General features: G+C 51.3%; 1 protein-coding gene across 2 annotated transcripts; it reads left to right on the forward strand.

The window, feature by feature from the left end:
* The first annotated feature begins 1,309 nt into the window (after positions 1 to 1,309).
* On the forward strand, positions 1,310 to 13,774 carry Pip5kl1 (phosphatidylinositol-4-phosphate 5-kinase like 1). 2 transcript variants are annotated; one of them, XM_027423803.2, is made up of 10 exons: positions 1,310 to 1,856; positions 2,730 to 2,933; positions 4,028 to 4,081; positions 4,254 to 4,408; positions 4,623 to 4,747; positions 5,054 to 5,088; positions 5,178 to 5,233; positions 6,319 to 6,431; positions 6,674 to 6,821; positions 10,673 to 13,774. In XM_027423803.2, exons 1-10 carry the CDS (start codon positions 1,344 to 1,346, stop codon positions 10,938 to 10,940), a joined length of 1,671 nt encoding a protein of 556 aa, XP_027279604.1. In that variant the 5' UTR covers positions 1,310 to 1,343; the 3' UTR covers positions 10,941 to 13,774. The 2 variants fall into 2 exon arrangements, with proteins under 2 accessions (XP_027279604.1, XP_027279603.1); XM_027423802.2 differs by having other exon boundaries at positions 10,156 to 10,746.
* Positions 13,775 to 14,948: the final 1,174 nt, after the last annotated feature.

The raw sequence follows: 14,948 nt of genomic DNA on the forward strand, positions 1-14,948 counted from the left end.
GACTCCAAGGTTAGGACACCACACCTGGGGTTTGAACCTATGGGCTCCAAGCTTGTTAGGCAATCATTCTTCCTACTAAGACACATCCCCAGCTTCTTGATTAGTACTTAAGGGGACTTAAGTATTTAAGTACTTAAGCACTTCTAGAAGCTTAAGCTTGAGTCCCTCACCCTGGCTCTCTTTCCCCATCTCTCATCTACACAACTGCACTCTCCTTTGCTCATACCCTCTCCAGCCACCTTTTGGATACAAAGCAACCATCTCTTCCTAAAAAAAGCGAGGGTCTCTCACTGGGCTTCCCCTACCAGTCTGGCTTCTGATTGCTTCTCAAAAATACATATTGGGCTGGAGAGATGTTTTAGCAGCTATTCCAGAGGACCAGAGTTCAGTCCTAGCACCCACATTAAGTGACTTCAACTGCCTGCAATTCCAGTTCCGGAGGACTTGACACTTGTAGATGCCACTGACACCCACACAAATGTGCACACAGACACACATACATAATTTTAAAGATGAATAAACAGTTTTTTAGCCAGCATATGTAAACATCTTTTTCATCTTCACTACTACCTTCCCTGTGGGTTGTCCTTCCCACCATCCCAAGGCTCTGCATGACAGGATCTCTAATTTCTACAGCCACTGTGGTCTCTTACTTGTGGGGAACACATCAAGTCCCTCTGCACCCCCTACTCCCATCATTCCAATCTATACTTTTCAAGCACCAGTTTGTGCTGGGCACTGAGGCAGGAATTGAGGTCCATGTGGTTCCTGCCCTGGTGGCACTCTCATTTTAAAAGGTTTGATGTAATAAACCAATACATGAGCAAGACAATCTCTGCTCATGTCAAGGGTGATGAGAACAAAGGTCATGTGACCCAGAGTGAGGAGGAAGTGCATAGAGTCCTGCAAGGTGGCAAGAAGGATCAAGGCAAGTAAAAGTCCAGTCAGACTTCTACTAGGGAGCCCAGGAAGTGGGAAGCCCAGAGGTGGAAGCTTGCAGCTGAGGCTCAGGGCAGGCAGGTGTTTGGAGTCAAGTCTAGAGTAGAGCAGATGGCCTGGGCCATGGTGAGGAGTTTGAATTCTGTTCCACTGCCAAGGAAAGTCACCGGAGGCTTAAAATACAAGGGTGACATCATCCCGTCTATGCTTTTAAAAGATCAGACTAGCAGCTGTATCCTTCCAGCTAGTTCACTACAAAATCTCTGGAGTCTGGCACTGCTCTGGCCCCCAGTGGGTGCTTCAATTCACACGAAAGAGTGTGCCGACTTCTATAAGACCTGGTGATAGACACTTCTTTCTATGCTTTTAGTTTCTTCACCTGAGAGACAGTCAATGGGAATTTCATGGCTACAAAGACCGGAAGAACACGATTTAGGCTACCTGCCTCCAGGGCCAGTACCAGAAAGGCACGTCCTTGGTTCAGAAGGAAATTGAGAAGAAAGCTTTCTCTCCGGCACCCCAACCAATACCCAGCGGCCCCGCCCGGCCAGGACCAGGGTCCGGAGGATGCTGCAGCAGCGGAGGTGGGGCCCGCAGGCAAACACCAGCGCCCCCCTCGCAGATCGGGAGCAACCGAGGCCAGGAAGCCTATTCTCCGGCACTCCCGCCAACGATCAGCGGCCCCGCCCGGCCAGGACCAGGGTCCTCAGGATGCTGCAGCCGCGGAGGTGGGACCTGTACGCAAAGGCCCGCGCTCCCCTCGCGGATTGGGCACAACCAGGACAGGATCTTCGCGATTGGCCAGTCGCAGTGCAGAGGTGGGGCCTGATTCCTGCATTGGGGCCTCGGGGACACAGCCAAAGCCAGAGAAGCTGCAGCTGGGGGCGATGGCCGCTCCAAGCCCTGGGCCCCGCGAGGTAGGTGCCGAGATGGAGCAGGGACAGAAGAGAGAAGGGTGAGTGAGCAGGTCCCGCCTTCCTCTTAGCCAGAGGCGTGGACACGCCCCCATCTCATCAGGGTGGGACTTTGCTCTGGAAAGATCAGGACACGCCCCACCTGGGCGCAGGTATGAAGGGGATGGGGATTAGGGGGTGCCTCCCCACCCAGGTCTTCCTCAGTTTCCTCATCAGGGAAATGAGGATGATAAGCTCTTCCATACGGCTGTTAAGAGCTCAAGCACTCAGCTTTGAGCACATAATGGGTCTCCAGTAGCAATGGGTCAACTGGTCTGACTTCTGCATCCATTTGACCCTTCTTGCTGGCACAGAAGAACACAGCACAGAGGAGAGAATAGGGGTCACTGAATCTCCTAGCATCCTAGCACCTGCTGGCTAGGCTTCCTTTGAAGGCAGCTCAGACACAACAGTAGCAGATAGTAACAGGCCTTACATGTTACAGAGGGAAAAATAAGGCACCTGACTGACCTAAGGTAGCCTCCGAGGGCCAGTCAGACTCAACTGGACTTGACTACAAGAAGGCATGCTGTGGAGTGGATGCAGGGTGGGAAATGAATAGGTTCAATATACATGATGTAAAAGCACATAGAATAAATTTAAAAAGTGAAAAAAGAAGGAAGGCATGCTCTGTCTACACCCTATTTGGATACCACGTGCCAGGTGCCTGGGGAGTGGCTCTAGCACTATCCCTATGTTTTATGGCCAAGGAAAGTGGAGCCGATAAAGACAGAGGGAAGATTCCCGGTTAGTGGAAGTAGCATTTGAACCTGTGCACTTCCCTTTCAGAGCCCTCACCATGTGCTCTTTGTTTCCTGTGCCTCTTCTTCCCATCAGATCCCCGCCCCTTCCCTGGAGGTTGGAAGCAGGGCGGTTGTCCCAGGGGATCGCCGAGGCCTCTTGTGGCGTGGCCTTCGAGACAAGCACAATCGAGTGGGCCTGTTTGAGATCAATCCAGGGCATGAGCTGCACAGGATGACACGCATGATGCAGGAAGGGCTGTGGGCTGCCACCGAGGTCTTCAAGGAGAACCCACCCAAGGTGAACTCCATCCCATGCACCTCAAACTCCAAGAGGGATGGAGACCCGGCTGGCTATCCGTCTCCCTAATACTGTGACTCTGGGGGTCAGAGAGACCTACCAAAAAGAGGGAGGCAGGAAATGTGTCAGGAAGCAGAAATTCTGGGGTGGGAAACTGGAAAGCGTAGGAGGTGTAAGGGACTCCCTGCTTCAAGTGGTGGATGTGTGCTTCAGGTGGGCCTCTCTTTCTCTAGGTCTCAGTATCCCCATCTGTATAATGGGTAGAGGGGTTACTACCCCCAGGTTGCTGAGGCTCCTGGGCCCTGCCAGCTTATATGGTTAAGAAGGGACCCCACCTCCACCCAGCTTTACCCAGCCAATCCTCTCTGGAGCTCTCCGGCTGGGGCCCACGCTGGCTCAGCAGAAAGTGTAACCTAACTGCCAGCTCAGCAATCCAGTAGACGGGTGAGCCTGTATGTTGTCTGTGTGCGCACACACGTGCACAGTCCAACCGCCATATCTGGAGGCAATTCCCTGGACCACAGCCTGACCTCATCACCTGCAAAAATCTCCTATGGTCCCTTGGGACTAAGTACAGCTCAAAGATGCTGTTGTTGGCCGGGCTGGCTGTCCAGTCTCACCCACACACTTCTTGGCTCCAAACACTTGAACCCTCTTACTCTGCCCCTGACTACCAGTGCTGAGGACCCTGTTTCTCCAGTCCATCTCCCTTCAGATTTCTGCTCGATACCCCAGTCAGCCTTCTCCAGTCTGGCTCTCACAGGCTACCCCTGGCAGATCACTTGGCTTCAGGGGCCTTTCCTTTCTCTGGGATGAGTGTTTGAAAGCATGTATCAGACTTGAACTCACACCCCTGAACACTCAGGGGTGGGCGATAAGACACATCCATGGGGCCCTGCCTCTCAGGTCACACCCATCCTTCCTCCAACCCTGGGTGAGCCAGAAACCCAGCTGCCCAACTCAGGCTGACAAGACTCCTCGGTCGGGTCCCTGTTTGCTAAAGTAATGGACAAGGTCAAGTGTTGTATTCCCAATCTCTGGGTAGGCCATGGCAGACCCTGAGTTTCTCTGAACCCCTCCACCCACCTCTGCAGGGACCTCCCACCCAGAAGGATTTCTCGGAAGTCATGACCCAGGTTCACGAAGAGGTAAGGAGCCCAGAAGGAATTGTCTGCCTTGGCCCCCTCTTCCTCATCTGTGAGTGGGAGCGATTCTTGTTCCCAGGACCTTGCTGGGTCCTACTTCTTCCAAAGCAGGGGCAGCTTCATACACTGGGACCCGCGTGGATGGACTCCCTTGGGGCTGCTTTCTCCCCTACAGGGCTTCGAGCTGTGCACCCTGGCTGGCCCAGCTTTTGCTCGCCTGAGGCGATACCTAGGCCTAACTGAAGAGGACTATCAGGCTACTCTGGGCCCCCGTGGCCCCTACCTTCAATTTCTCAGCACTTCCAAGAGCAAAGCCAGCTTCTTCCTGTCGTGAGCTTGAAGCAGGGGTGGGGCTGGGTGGGGACTCGGTTCCAGGCTGGCGGGACGGCCAAAGGCAGAGAGGGTCAGGGTCAGATGAAGGTGGGATGAAGTGAGGGAGAGTGGCCAGACACATCCATTCTCGTGCAAAACTAGGGGCAAGAAAGAGACCGCTCGGAACGGCTCCCGTCAAACCTGGACAGTGACTGCTCTTTCTCACCCGCAGTCACGACCAGCGCTTCTTTCTAAAGACCCAGAGACGCCACGAAGTGCAGGTGCTCCTCGCCCACCTGCCCCGCTATGTGCAGCACCTTCTTCGGCACCCACACACGCTGCTGGCACGGTTGCTGGGTACGCACGCGGCTTGGGGCGGGTTCTAAACATCTAAGTGCCTGGGGAGGGCGGGTTCTGGGAACGGGGCGGATCCTGGGGCGGGGTCCAAAGTGGCTGATTTGGGCCTGTGTTTCAGGTGGGACAGCACTGACTCAGAAGGGACACAGATTCAGAAGGGAGTCTGGGGGGGCGGGACTGGAGTGACAGGCCCAGGTATGAGGTGGGTCTTGAGAAAGATGCGCCGCCTGGAGCAGGGAACTCCGGTCACATGGATCCGTGATTGTGGAGTTAGAGGCCTTCATCTGGTGCCTTCTCCTCTTTCAGGAGTGCACAGTCTGCGGGTGGCTCAAGGGAAAAAGGTGGGTGTGGCAGAGGTGAGGTGGCTCAGCAGTGGGGGCTGCTGGAGGGTGAGGTCCGTGCCCCCCTCACTCCCCACTCCTGTCCCCAGAAGTACTTCATCATCATGCAGAGCGTCTTCTACCCTGTCAGCCGCATCTCTGAGAGGTGAGTCCATCTGGAACGGGTCCAGGTTCCGGTTCCACAGGGAAAGTGCAGTCTGAGACCGTTAGACTGCCAAATAGGCTCAGGAAGAACTGATCCTCCCAAGACCCAGTAGGTGGGAGGCACTTCTTTTAAAAATGTGTTGAGTTGTTTGCATTCTTTTATCTTTTAAGGGGCTGGCACTGGGACAGAACCCAGTGTTTTGTACATGCTAGACTCACCACTGAGCTACATCTCTCTCTAGGTCTTTTTTGTTTGTTTGTTTGTTTAATTTTTAGTTTGAAACAGTCTCCATAGTCCAGGTTAGCCTCCAACTTCTCATCCTCTTGCCTTGTCTCCCCATTACTGGGATTACAGCCCACCACATTGTACTAGCCATCTTCATTTTATAGTCGGGAAACGGAGGAAGTCTAATAGGATCAGAGAACAAGACAGGTAAGATGGTTCAGTCAGTAAAGCCACTTTCAGGCAAGCCTGAGGACCTGAGTTCAATCCCCAGGACCCATATGGTGGAAAGCAATAACCAACTCTTTCTAGTCACTTACAGGACCATGCACTCACACATGCACATAGAAATCAATAAATGGCCTGGTGGTGGCACACACCTTTAATCCCAGCACTTGGAAGACAGAGTCAGGCAAATCTCTGTAAATTCAAGGCCAGCCTGGTCTTCAAAGCAAGTTCCAGAACAGCCAGGACTGTTACACAGAGAAACCCTGTCTCAGAAAAGTAAAAATAAAATAAAATAAAAACCCCAAAATAAAAGAAGAAATAAATGTAGTTAAAATTGGAGAGCTGGTGGGGTCCTCTCCTGGAAGACAAGGTACTAAGAAACAGGCAAGGTAGGACTCACACCTAGGTTGGACTTGCAAAGGTCTGAGTTCAGATCCTTGTTCTGTTCCTTACTGTGACACAGGCAAGATAAAGGAATGCTTGAGTCTCTATTTCTCCATCTCTAACATGGGGACACAGACTAGGGGGGTGCTGAGGTTTAGCGGTGTCATCCATAGTGATTTAAACCACATAGGAACAGTCACATCTGGGAAGCTCTTGCTTCCAATGGTTTCTGTGTGTACCCCACCTCTCAGGTATGACATCAAGGCCTGCGAGCAGAGCCGATGGGTGGAGCCAGTCCCCGAGGGCAGCCCCCTTCTCCTGGTGCTGAAGGACCTCAACTTTGAGGGAAAGACCATTCGCCTGGGTGAGTCACATGCTTCTTTTCCTCCATTCAGGGTGAGGTTTGGAAGGGGGGGGGGTCCCTAGTACTGCCCTTTGCCCAAATTCTTAGCAGCCCAGGATTCAAACCTGTGTTCCAGATTTACACAACTGGGGGTACAAGGCAAATCATAGGATGGGGATGGCCATGACATTCATACTTTGGGGGCAAGTGCAGGTGCAGTGAACACATGATGAGGACTCAGGCAGGGTCTGGTGCTCTCACAGGGTCCCAGCGGAGCTGGTTCCTCCGCCAGCTAGAGCTGGACACCACCTTCCTGCGGGACCTGAATGTGCTGGACTACAGTCTCCTGGTGGCCTTTCAGCTTCTCCACGAAGACGAAAAGGACCGGTTCAGCATTTTCCGCACTTTCAGGTGAGCATTGCCTCCTGGTGCAATGGTGAGGGCAGGTGTGGAAAGATAGTCAGTGAAGGTGTAAGACTGCCTCCCCCCTGGTGGCATGGCACGGGCTTGAAGGCCGGGAAGCACTGTGTGTGTGTGTGTGTGTGTGTGTGTGTGTGTGTGTGTGTGAGTAGCGTGGCTGCTGGGGGACAGAACTGAAGGAGTCTCACCTGGACAAAGCCTTTTAATGATGTTTTGAGTAGTCTGCCTATTTTCTGACAGAACAGATGGGGCCAACAGAGGTTTCTGAACAGGGACAAGACCCGTCTAGTTTTGTGCCCTCTTACCCAGTCTAGACCCCTGAAGTTATCACCACTGGCATCATCGTGTGCTGTGTAGAAGTAACTGTCACTCCATCCATGTAGAATGTGACCCCCACTGAGACCATGAACTGTTTCTCACTTTCAAATGTGACAATCAAGCTCAGAGCAGGTGTGGGAAGTCAAAGGGCTTCTATTCTGATAGCAGTTCCCAAGGCTCACCTGGTGGTTGAATAGAAAGGTCATTTAAGAGGCCAAGCCTGCTAGATGTGGTCTTAAAGCAGGCCTTTAATCCCAGCACTGGGGGGCGAAGGGGGAAGGGGGCGCGGCAGAGGCAAGTGGAGCTCGGAGTGCAAGGTCAGCCTGGTCTACAGAGTGAGACCCTGTCTCAAATAACACCAACCTGGAACCCAAGCCCATTGGTCTATTGCACAGACGGGGGAAGGAAATGATGATACCCTCAGCTCTCTTCAGCTTCGATGCCTGCCCCATCTATGGCAGAGGCCTCGAGGGTGGAGGAATTTGAGTAGGATCCCCACACAGTCAGCCCAACCACTGTCTGGATCAGAGGGTGAAGGGGCATCCCCGGCTCAGATCTTTTTGTTTGTTTTTCGAGACAGGGTTTCTCTGTGTAGCTTTGGAGCCTATCCTGGCACTCGCTCTGGAGACCAGGCTGGCCTCGAACTCAGAGATCTGCCTGCCTCTGCCTCCCGAGTGCTGGGATTAAAGGCGTGCACCACCAACGCGGGCTCCGGCTCAGATCTTACCCACTGCTAATGTGTCAGGCTGAGCACTGCCAAGTCCCAGTTTGCATAGGATAGTCATGTTGAAATATTTCTCAATAGGCTCTTCGTCGCCGACCCACACCTCCCCAGCTTCCAGGTTAATTCTGCCCAGGCTCTTCTGCCACCCATTTTGATTGGTTGGTACTATGGTGGGTCTTGTCTCTCATTGGTTGTCTTTTCTCCAAGAGCCCGCCCTCAACACAGGAATAAAGCCCTAAAGCAGTGGTTCTCAACCTGTGGGTCTTAAACCACTTTGGGCTGCATACCAAATAGCCTACATATTAGATATTTACATTATGATTCACAAAGTAGCGAAATTATAGTTACAAAGTAACAACGAAAGTAATTTTATAATGGGGGGTCATCAAGACATGAGAACTGTATTAAAGGGTCGCAGCTTTAGGAAGGTTGAGAACCACTGCTCCATAGCGTCCCCTACAGGACAAGGTACAGAAATTGAATCTGCTTCTAAAAATATATTTAAAGGAGATCACAGGTCTACAAACTGTTCTCAGTTCTTCAGCTCTATGAGCCTAAGGTTTCTAGGATTAGACTACCCTCAAACAGGTTTAAGAGATATAAGATGAGGACCAGTTTGTGTGACCTAAATGACTGAGATTGGTCCTCCCCTCTTTGAAATACAGAATTAATTTTTTCCTGGTAGCCTCATTTATAAAGTTTAAAACAAAACAAAAACGCTGGGTAATGGTGGTACACACCTTTAATCCCAGCACTTAAGTGAGTTCAAGGCCAGCCTTGTCTACAGAGTGAGTTCCAGGACAGCCTGGACTGTTACACAGAGAAACCCTGTCTCAAAAACAAACAAAAAGGCTGGAGATGTAGCTCAGTTGTCAGTTAACCTAGTACACCAAGGCCTGGCGTGGTGACGCACACCTTTGATCCCAGTAATCAGGAGACAGGAAGCAGGCAGATCTCTGTGAGTTCAAGGTCAGCCTGGTCTACAAAGCTAGTTCTAGCACAGCCAGGTCTGTTACACAGATGAAAAATAATATTGATGGGGGTGGAGAGATGGCTCAATGGTTAAGAGCACTGACTGCAGCCAGGTGTTAGTGGCGCACGCCTTTAATCCCAGCACTTGGGAGGCAGAGGCAGGCGGACCTCTGTGAGTTCGAGGCCAGCCTGGTCTCCAGAGGGAGTGCCAGGAGTCGCTCCAAAGCTACACAGTGAAACCCTGTCTCGAAAAACCAAAAAAAGCCGGGTGTTGGTGGTGCACGTCTTTAATCCCAGCACTCGGGAGGCAGAGGCAGGCGAATCTCTGTGAGTTTGAGGCCAGCCTGGTCTCCAGAGGGAGTGCCAGGACAGGCTCCAAAGCTACACAGAGAAACCCTGTCTCAGAAAAAAAAAAAAAAAAAAAGAGCACTGACTGCTCTTCCAGAGAACCCAGGTTCAATTCCCAGCACCCACATGGCAGCTCAGAACTTTAACTCCAGTTCCAGAGGACTTGACGCCCATGGCAAAACACTAATGAACATAAAATAATTAAATTAAAAAATATCTTAAATAATATTGAATTAATATATTTGATTATGCCATGTGTGGTGTGCAAGCCTTTAATCCCAGCACTTGGAGGCCAGAATTCCAGTGCCCTCCAGGACAGTCAGTGCTTTTACGCAGAGAAACTTTGTTTCAAAAATCCAAAAACAAAAAATTCTATTATTTTATTTCATCAACCAAGAAGACCATTTGCATTATTTTCATACTTCCATCTTAAAAGATTGTATTTTAAAATTACCAGTGTGTGTCGCTGGGTGTTGGTGGTGCACACCTTTGACCCCAGCACTGGGGAGGCAGAGGCAGGCAGACCTCTGTGAGTTCGAGGCCAGCCTGGTCTACAAGAACCAGTTCCAGGACAGCCTCCAAAGCCACAGAGAAACCCTGTCTCAGACCCCCCCCAAAAAAAATTACATGTGTGTAAACATGAGTGCACTGCCTGTGAAGGCCAGAAATGACGTTGGATCCCCTGGAGTTACAGGAGCAGGAGTTACCGGCAGTTTTGAGGTGCTGTTGGTGCATGCTGGGAGCTGAACTCTGGTCCTCTACAAGAGCCCCTCCGGCCTCTCAGTAGTGACTTTGAAGTTTAGTTTATATTAGAGCCTGATATTTCCCATGACTCTGGCTATGTTTCAAGGGCTCGACAGCCACTTGTGGCCGATACCTGACTGTCAGCTACACTGTTTCCTCAGCCTTCTAGCGTAGCTCACTGGCTGGGAGGGGACAGCTTTATCCTATTCCCACACCTAGGTCCGTACATGGTGCACCAAACACATGGGGAACGGAGGGCCAGAACCGCCGGCTGCTGCCCGACGTTCCCAACGCCCTCCATATCTTGGACGGGCCAGACCAACGTTATTTTCTGGGCTTGGTGGATCTGACCACTGTCTATGGGTTTCGCAAACGGCTGGAGCATTTGTGGAAGATGATGCGCTATCCAGGCCAGTCCTTCTCCACCGTCAGCCCGGCTCAGTACGCCCGTCGCCTCCGTCAGTGGGTGGAGACGCACACCCAGTGACTCCCACCTGTCTGCGTTCTCCTCATCTAGACAATGGGCATGTGCCCACCCGCAACAATTTTCCAGCAGTATCCAGGGAGCTAACCTGCAGTTCCTCCTATTAGCCACAGGAGGGTAGCATCCCCTAACTAATGCTGTAACTACTCCGCTCCATTCGGTGATGGTGCTGCGCCTTTTAAAGCAAGGATCCCTCACCCCCACCCCCTTAGCTCATTTACTATTAAAAATGTTGGTATTCTCTTTTTACAGACCGCGAAATGGAGGCTCACAGGGTGAAGGGGGTGAGAGAGACCATTCAGCAATAAATGCTGGAACCAGCCTGAGCCATGCCTTGTGCCTGGGAATTTACAGTCTTGGCCACCCAGCTCCTATAGTCCTAGCCTTATACTCTGGCGAAGGGGGAGAGTGGAGTCTCTACCCGCTTGTCCCAATGGGGGGAACTAGTCCAGGGGTTTTATGGTGCAGGTTAGGAGCAAGACCAGCCCTGGACACTAGGCCTCCCAATTCCCAGCTCTGATTAAGGCTCCACAGTGGCCCTCTAGGAGACAAGTGGGTAAAGATGAGGGAGGCAGAGGAAAGGCCTTCATGGAATTGGTGTGTGTGTGGGTCCTCAAAGGTCACTGTTGATCTTGAATGACAGGAAGTCTCAGTAGCTAGTCTGGTGATTTTGGAATAGCCTATAGAACCCCTAACCACCTCTTTTCCTTCTTCTGGGAAACCAACATGGCCTGTGACTCCAATCTGATTCAATTTTGCTCAATGGCCTTTTCTTCCAAAGTGTTCTAGAGCTTGCTGTTTTTTAGGGCATGGTGCTAACCCCCTGTGCCTCTGTAGTCTAATGTGTGAATAGAAAGCACACACACAACCCTCAGGAACACATTGACACTGCCTGGACAGCTATCCTACAATAGGTGCTCTCCTGGGATACATAGATCTAGGGAGAAGCCTGGGGTCAAAGTCCTGGAGAAATGAACCATTACCAAATCACCTCACTGGTGGTCAGGAGGAACAGACCTTAACTTCTGAGACCAGAAGGGTTACACGTGTCCCTGTTGGGTCCCAGGCCAAGGGCACAGTGACGGACCTGAAACTTGGGAGAAAAGAAACATCTGTGATGGATGATTGTAATAGAGTCCTCAAGAGCCCTGAAAAAGGGGAGGTCAGGTATTTGTTGGGGAGTCACTCTCGAATGACAATTAAGGTAGGGAACTGCCATGGTCTTCTGCTGAAAGCTGTGATTTGATGTGCCACCACCATCCAAGAGAGTGAGAACAAGCTTCTGCTCCCCCTTATCTGTTCACATGTAGCACTGAGACCACACCTTAATGGGTCAGTACCCTATTGGCTGAATGAGTTCCCACAACAATTCCCCTTTTTATCTAAATCAGAGGGTTCTAAACCTAATACATAACTATATACAATAAGAGCAAGTATTGTCCAGGAGAAAGAAAAGGTTAAAAAACAAAAAAACATACACTTAGAACTATAATCAACAGCATCAAGCAAGAAACACACACTAAATGCTCAGGCTGTAGGTAATTGGCAAATAACAGAGATTATTCCAATAGCTGTCCTATGCTGAGGAGACTAAGTCTTGTACCTAAAATGCCTTAGCTAAGATACAAGAGGATAGTGACTGTGACTTATCTAGTCTTCAACCCCATCAAAGACCTGAGAAGGAAAATATTACCTGAGTAAGCAAGAAGTGTAAGCAGGTGACTTCCAAAAGGTGCAAGAAATGACAGAAACAGCTGGCTGCCTGGACAGTCTCCCAAGGTCTCACGGTAACATAGGGGCAACCAACTTTGGCTAAGGCCTAGACTATCTAACAGACCATATTTAGAAGAAGGAAGATTCGAAAGACTGTCTTATCCTGACTTGGCAAGGTTTAGCAGTTGCTTAGCTTGTATCCTGCTTGTCCAGTTTGGACAGTGTGCCTACTGTCATCAAGAAGTAGCGTTGTGGGGCTGTGGGGGTGAGGGATACCCCCCAAGACTGGCCAGGCAGGACCCTGGAAATGCCTCTCAATAACTGTTCTGCTGACCCATCAGATATGGCCAGACTTTGAAAAGTGACTGGTGGGAGAGGGCAGGGAGGGGAGAGCACAAGAGGCTGGCTTCATTGGAACATTCCAGGAATTGGCACTTTTCAAAAAGACACGTGGCTGTTCTGGGCGTTCTTAGATGATTATTACTCTGTGCTGGCACAGCTGCAGGGATTTCCTCTTGGTTGGCAGGAAGTTGAGAAATAATGTTCGGCTTCTGCTGCCACCCAGAGGTGTCCACACAGGAACGTAGGAAGGTAGCAGGTGCCAGACTCAGACCTGGGACCTGCTGCCACATCTGGGGTCTGACTCCCATGGGATTGAGCTTGATCTCAGAGCCCTGAAGTCACATACAAAGGTGACAACCACCCTTCTGGCAGGGAACCTTGACAAGGCCTGAGGCTGAGAGGGAAGTCACTGCAGAGACCCAGGACGGCTGGCTCTCCTGCCTTGTTATTTTTTTGAGTGGGTGCTGTGGGTGACTGAGAACATCACACACACAGCTGAGTCTAACAGTACATGTGCATGAGAACAGAGGAATGATTCACAGAGTGACTTCACGGTGCACAGCTGGGGAGTGGGGTGGGGTGGCTAATGCCTGTAACCCCAGCATTTGTGGAGCTGAGCAGGGTCCCAGACTAGCCTGGAGTGTGCTGGTGGGTTTTCAAATCAACACAGAGGAGGGTCATCTGGGAAGGGGAAACCTCAGTTGAGGAACTGCCTCTATCATAGACCTATAGGCATGTCTTTGGGGGGCCTTTCTTCCTTCTCCCTTCCTTCTTTCCTTCCTTCCTTCCCTCCCTCCCTCTCCTCCTGTTCCTGCTCCTCCTCCTCCTCCTCCTCCTCCTCCTCCTTCTTCCTTCTTTTTTTTTGATTAATGGCTGATGTGGCAGGCCCAAGCCTCCCCTGGGCAGATGTTCCTGAGTGGTATAAGAAAGGTGGTTGATGCTGGGTGGTGGTGGAGCACAAGCCTCTGATCCCAGCACTCAGGAGACAGAGACAGGCGGATCTCTGTGAGTTCAAGGTCAGCCTGGTCTACAGATCTAGTTTCAGGACAGTCATGGCTGTTACACAGAGAAACCCTGTCTCAAAAATCAAAATGAGAGAGAGAGAGAGAGAGAGAGAGAGAGAGAGAGAGAGAGAGAGAATGGTGGTTGAATGTGAACCTGAGGAGAAAGCCAGTGAGCAGCACTCCTCCATGACTTCTGCTTCAGTTCCTGCCTCCACGTTCTTGCCTTGAGTTCCTGCCCTGACTTAACCTCAGCAATGTGCTGCGATGTGGGAAGTATGAGCAGAAATAAACTTTTCTCCCCATGTTGCTTTTTGGTCATGGTGTTTGTCGAAGCAACAGAAAGCAGACTGGGATAGCTACATAGAAAGATCCTGTCTGGCTGGGCGTTGGTGGCGCACGCCTTTAATCCCAGCACTCGGGAGGCAGAGGCAGGCGGATCTCTGAGTTCCAGGCCAGCCTGGTCTACAGAGCAAGTGCCAGGATAGGCTCCAAAGCTACACAGAGAAACCCTGTCTCAAAGAAAGAAAAAAAGAAAGATCCTGTCTGAAATAATAAAATAAATTTGGGGTGTGCTGTTGGAAAGGGTGGTTGGCGAGGGTCCTGAGGAGTTGAGGTTTGAGCTGAGTGGCAAGGAGCCCCACAAGGCAGGTGACTGGAGCAGTCCAGGTAGAGTAGTGCAGCAAGTCAAGCCCCTGAGGTAGGAGTGAGCTGGGTGTGATCGCTCAGAAGGTGGCTTCGATGGACACCATTCTCATCCCCAGGGGTTCATAGGCCAGTGAGAGGACAGTGGGAACTCCAAAAAAACAAGCCAAAGTGCCTCTCTGGGACTACAGAATTTTCTGGTAGTGCCCTGAGCCACCTCTGCTCTTCATTACTAGGACAGGTTTATTTTTCCCACTTTACAGAGCGGGGTGGGGGGGAGGGGGAGGGGCTCAGGCAAAGGCTGCATTGACAAAATACAGAAAACCTATACTGAAAACAACCGGAGCCATTAATCCCAGCGCTCAACCATCTGTTTCAGCGAGCAGAGGCAGCCTGATCCTGGTAAATTCGAGGTCCGCCTGAAATATATGGGACTTAAAAACGAAAACATGTTTCAACATTGCCCATCGGAATTTCAGATTCAAATTCACATCTTGCACTTCATTTGCGCTGACAGCCCTACCAGTCTGAAAACCAGGGCTGCTTAACTCTTGCTTCATTTCCTGTCCGCCTGTCACTTCCCCGGCAGTTCCAGAAATGGAGAACCTCAAGTCTCCCCGGCCAGGCAGCCATTGCAGGGTGGCTCAGATCTGGAAATCTCTTCCTCTTTCTTTCATGCCCTTGGCACACAGAGTAGGGTGGGATGCCCCAGACGTCAAGACCTTGCCCCCTCCCCAACTCAGAGATCTCCGAAACTGCCACGCACCGCCCGCCCCCGATGCGTAGACCCCGCCCCCTGTGCCCAAAGCCTCCGCCCCTCCAGCAGG

The sequence above is a fragment of the Cricetulus griseus genome, chromosome 6 (assembly GCF_003668045.3).
Source record: "Cricetulus griseus strain 17A/GY chromosome 6, alternate assembly CriGri-PICRH-1.0, whole genome shotgun sequence".
Classification (NCBI taxonomy): Eukaryota; Metazoa; Chordata; class Mammalia; order Rodentia; family Cricetidae; genus Cricetulus; species Cricetulus griseus.

What these genes read in the sequence shown, in the direction of transcription:
- Pip5kl1 (XM_027423803.2), top strand. Translation starts at nt 1,344, where the DNA reads ATGGCTACAAAGACCGGAAGAACACGATTTAGGCTACCTGCCTCCAGG. An exon ending in CAAGCCCTGGGCCCCGCGAG is followed by an intron (nt 1,857 to 2,729) that starts GTAGGTGCCGAG and finishes TCTTCCCATCAG; the next exon opens with ATCCCCGCCCCTTCCCTGGA. An exon ending in TGACCCAGGTTCACGAAGAG is followed by an intron (nt 4,082 to 4,253) that starts GTAAGGAGCCCA and finishes TCTCCCCTACAG; the next exon opens with GGCTTCGAGCTGTGCACCCT.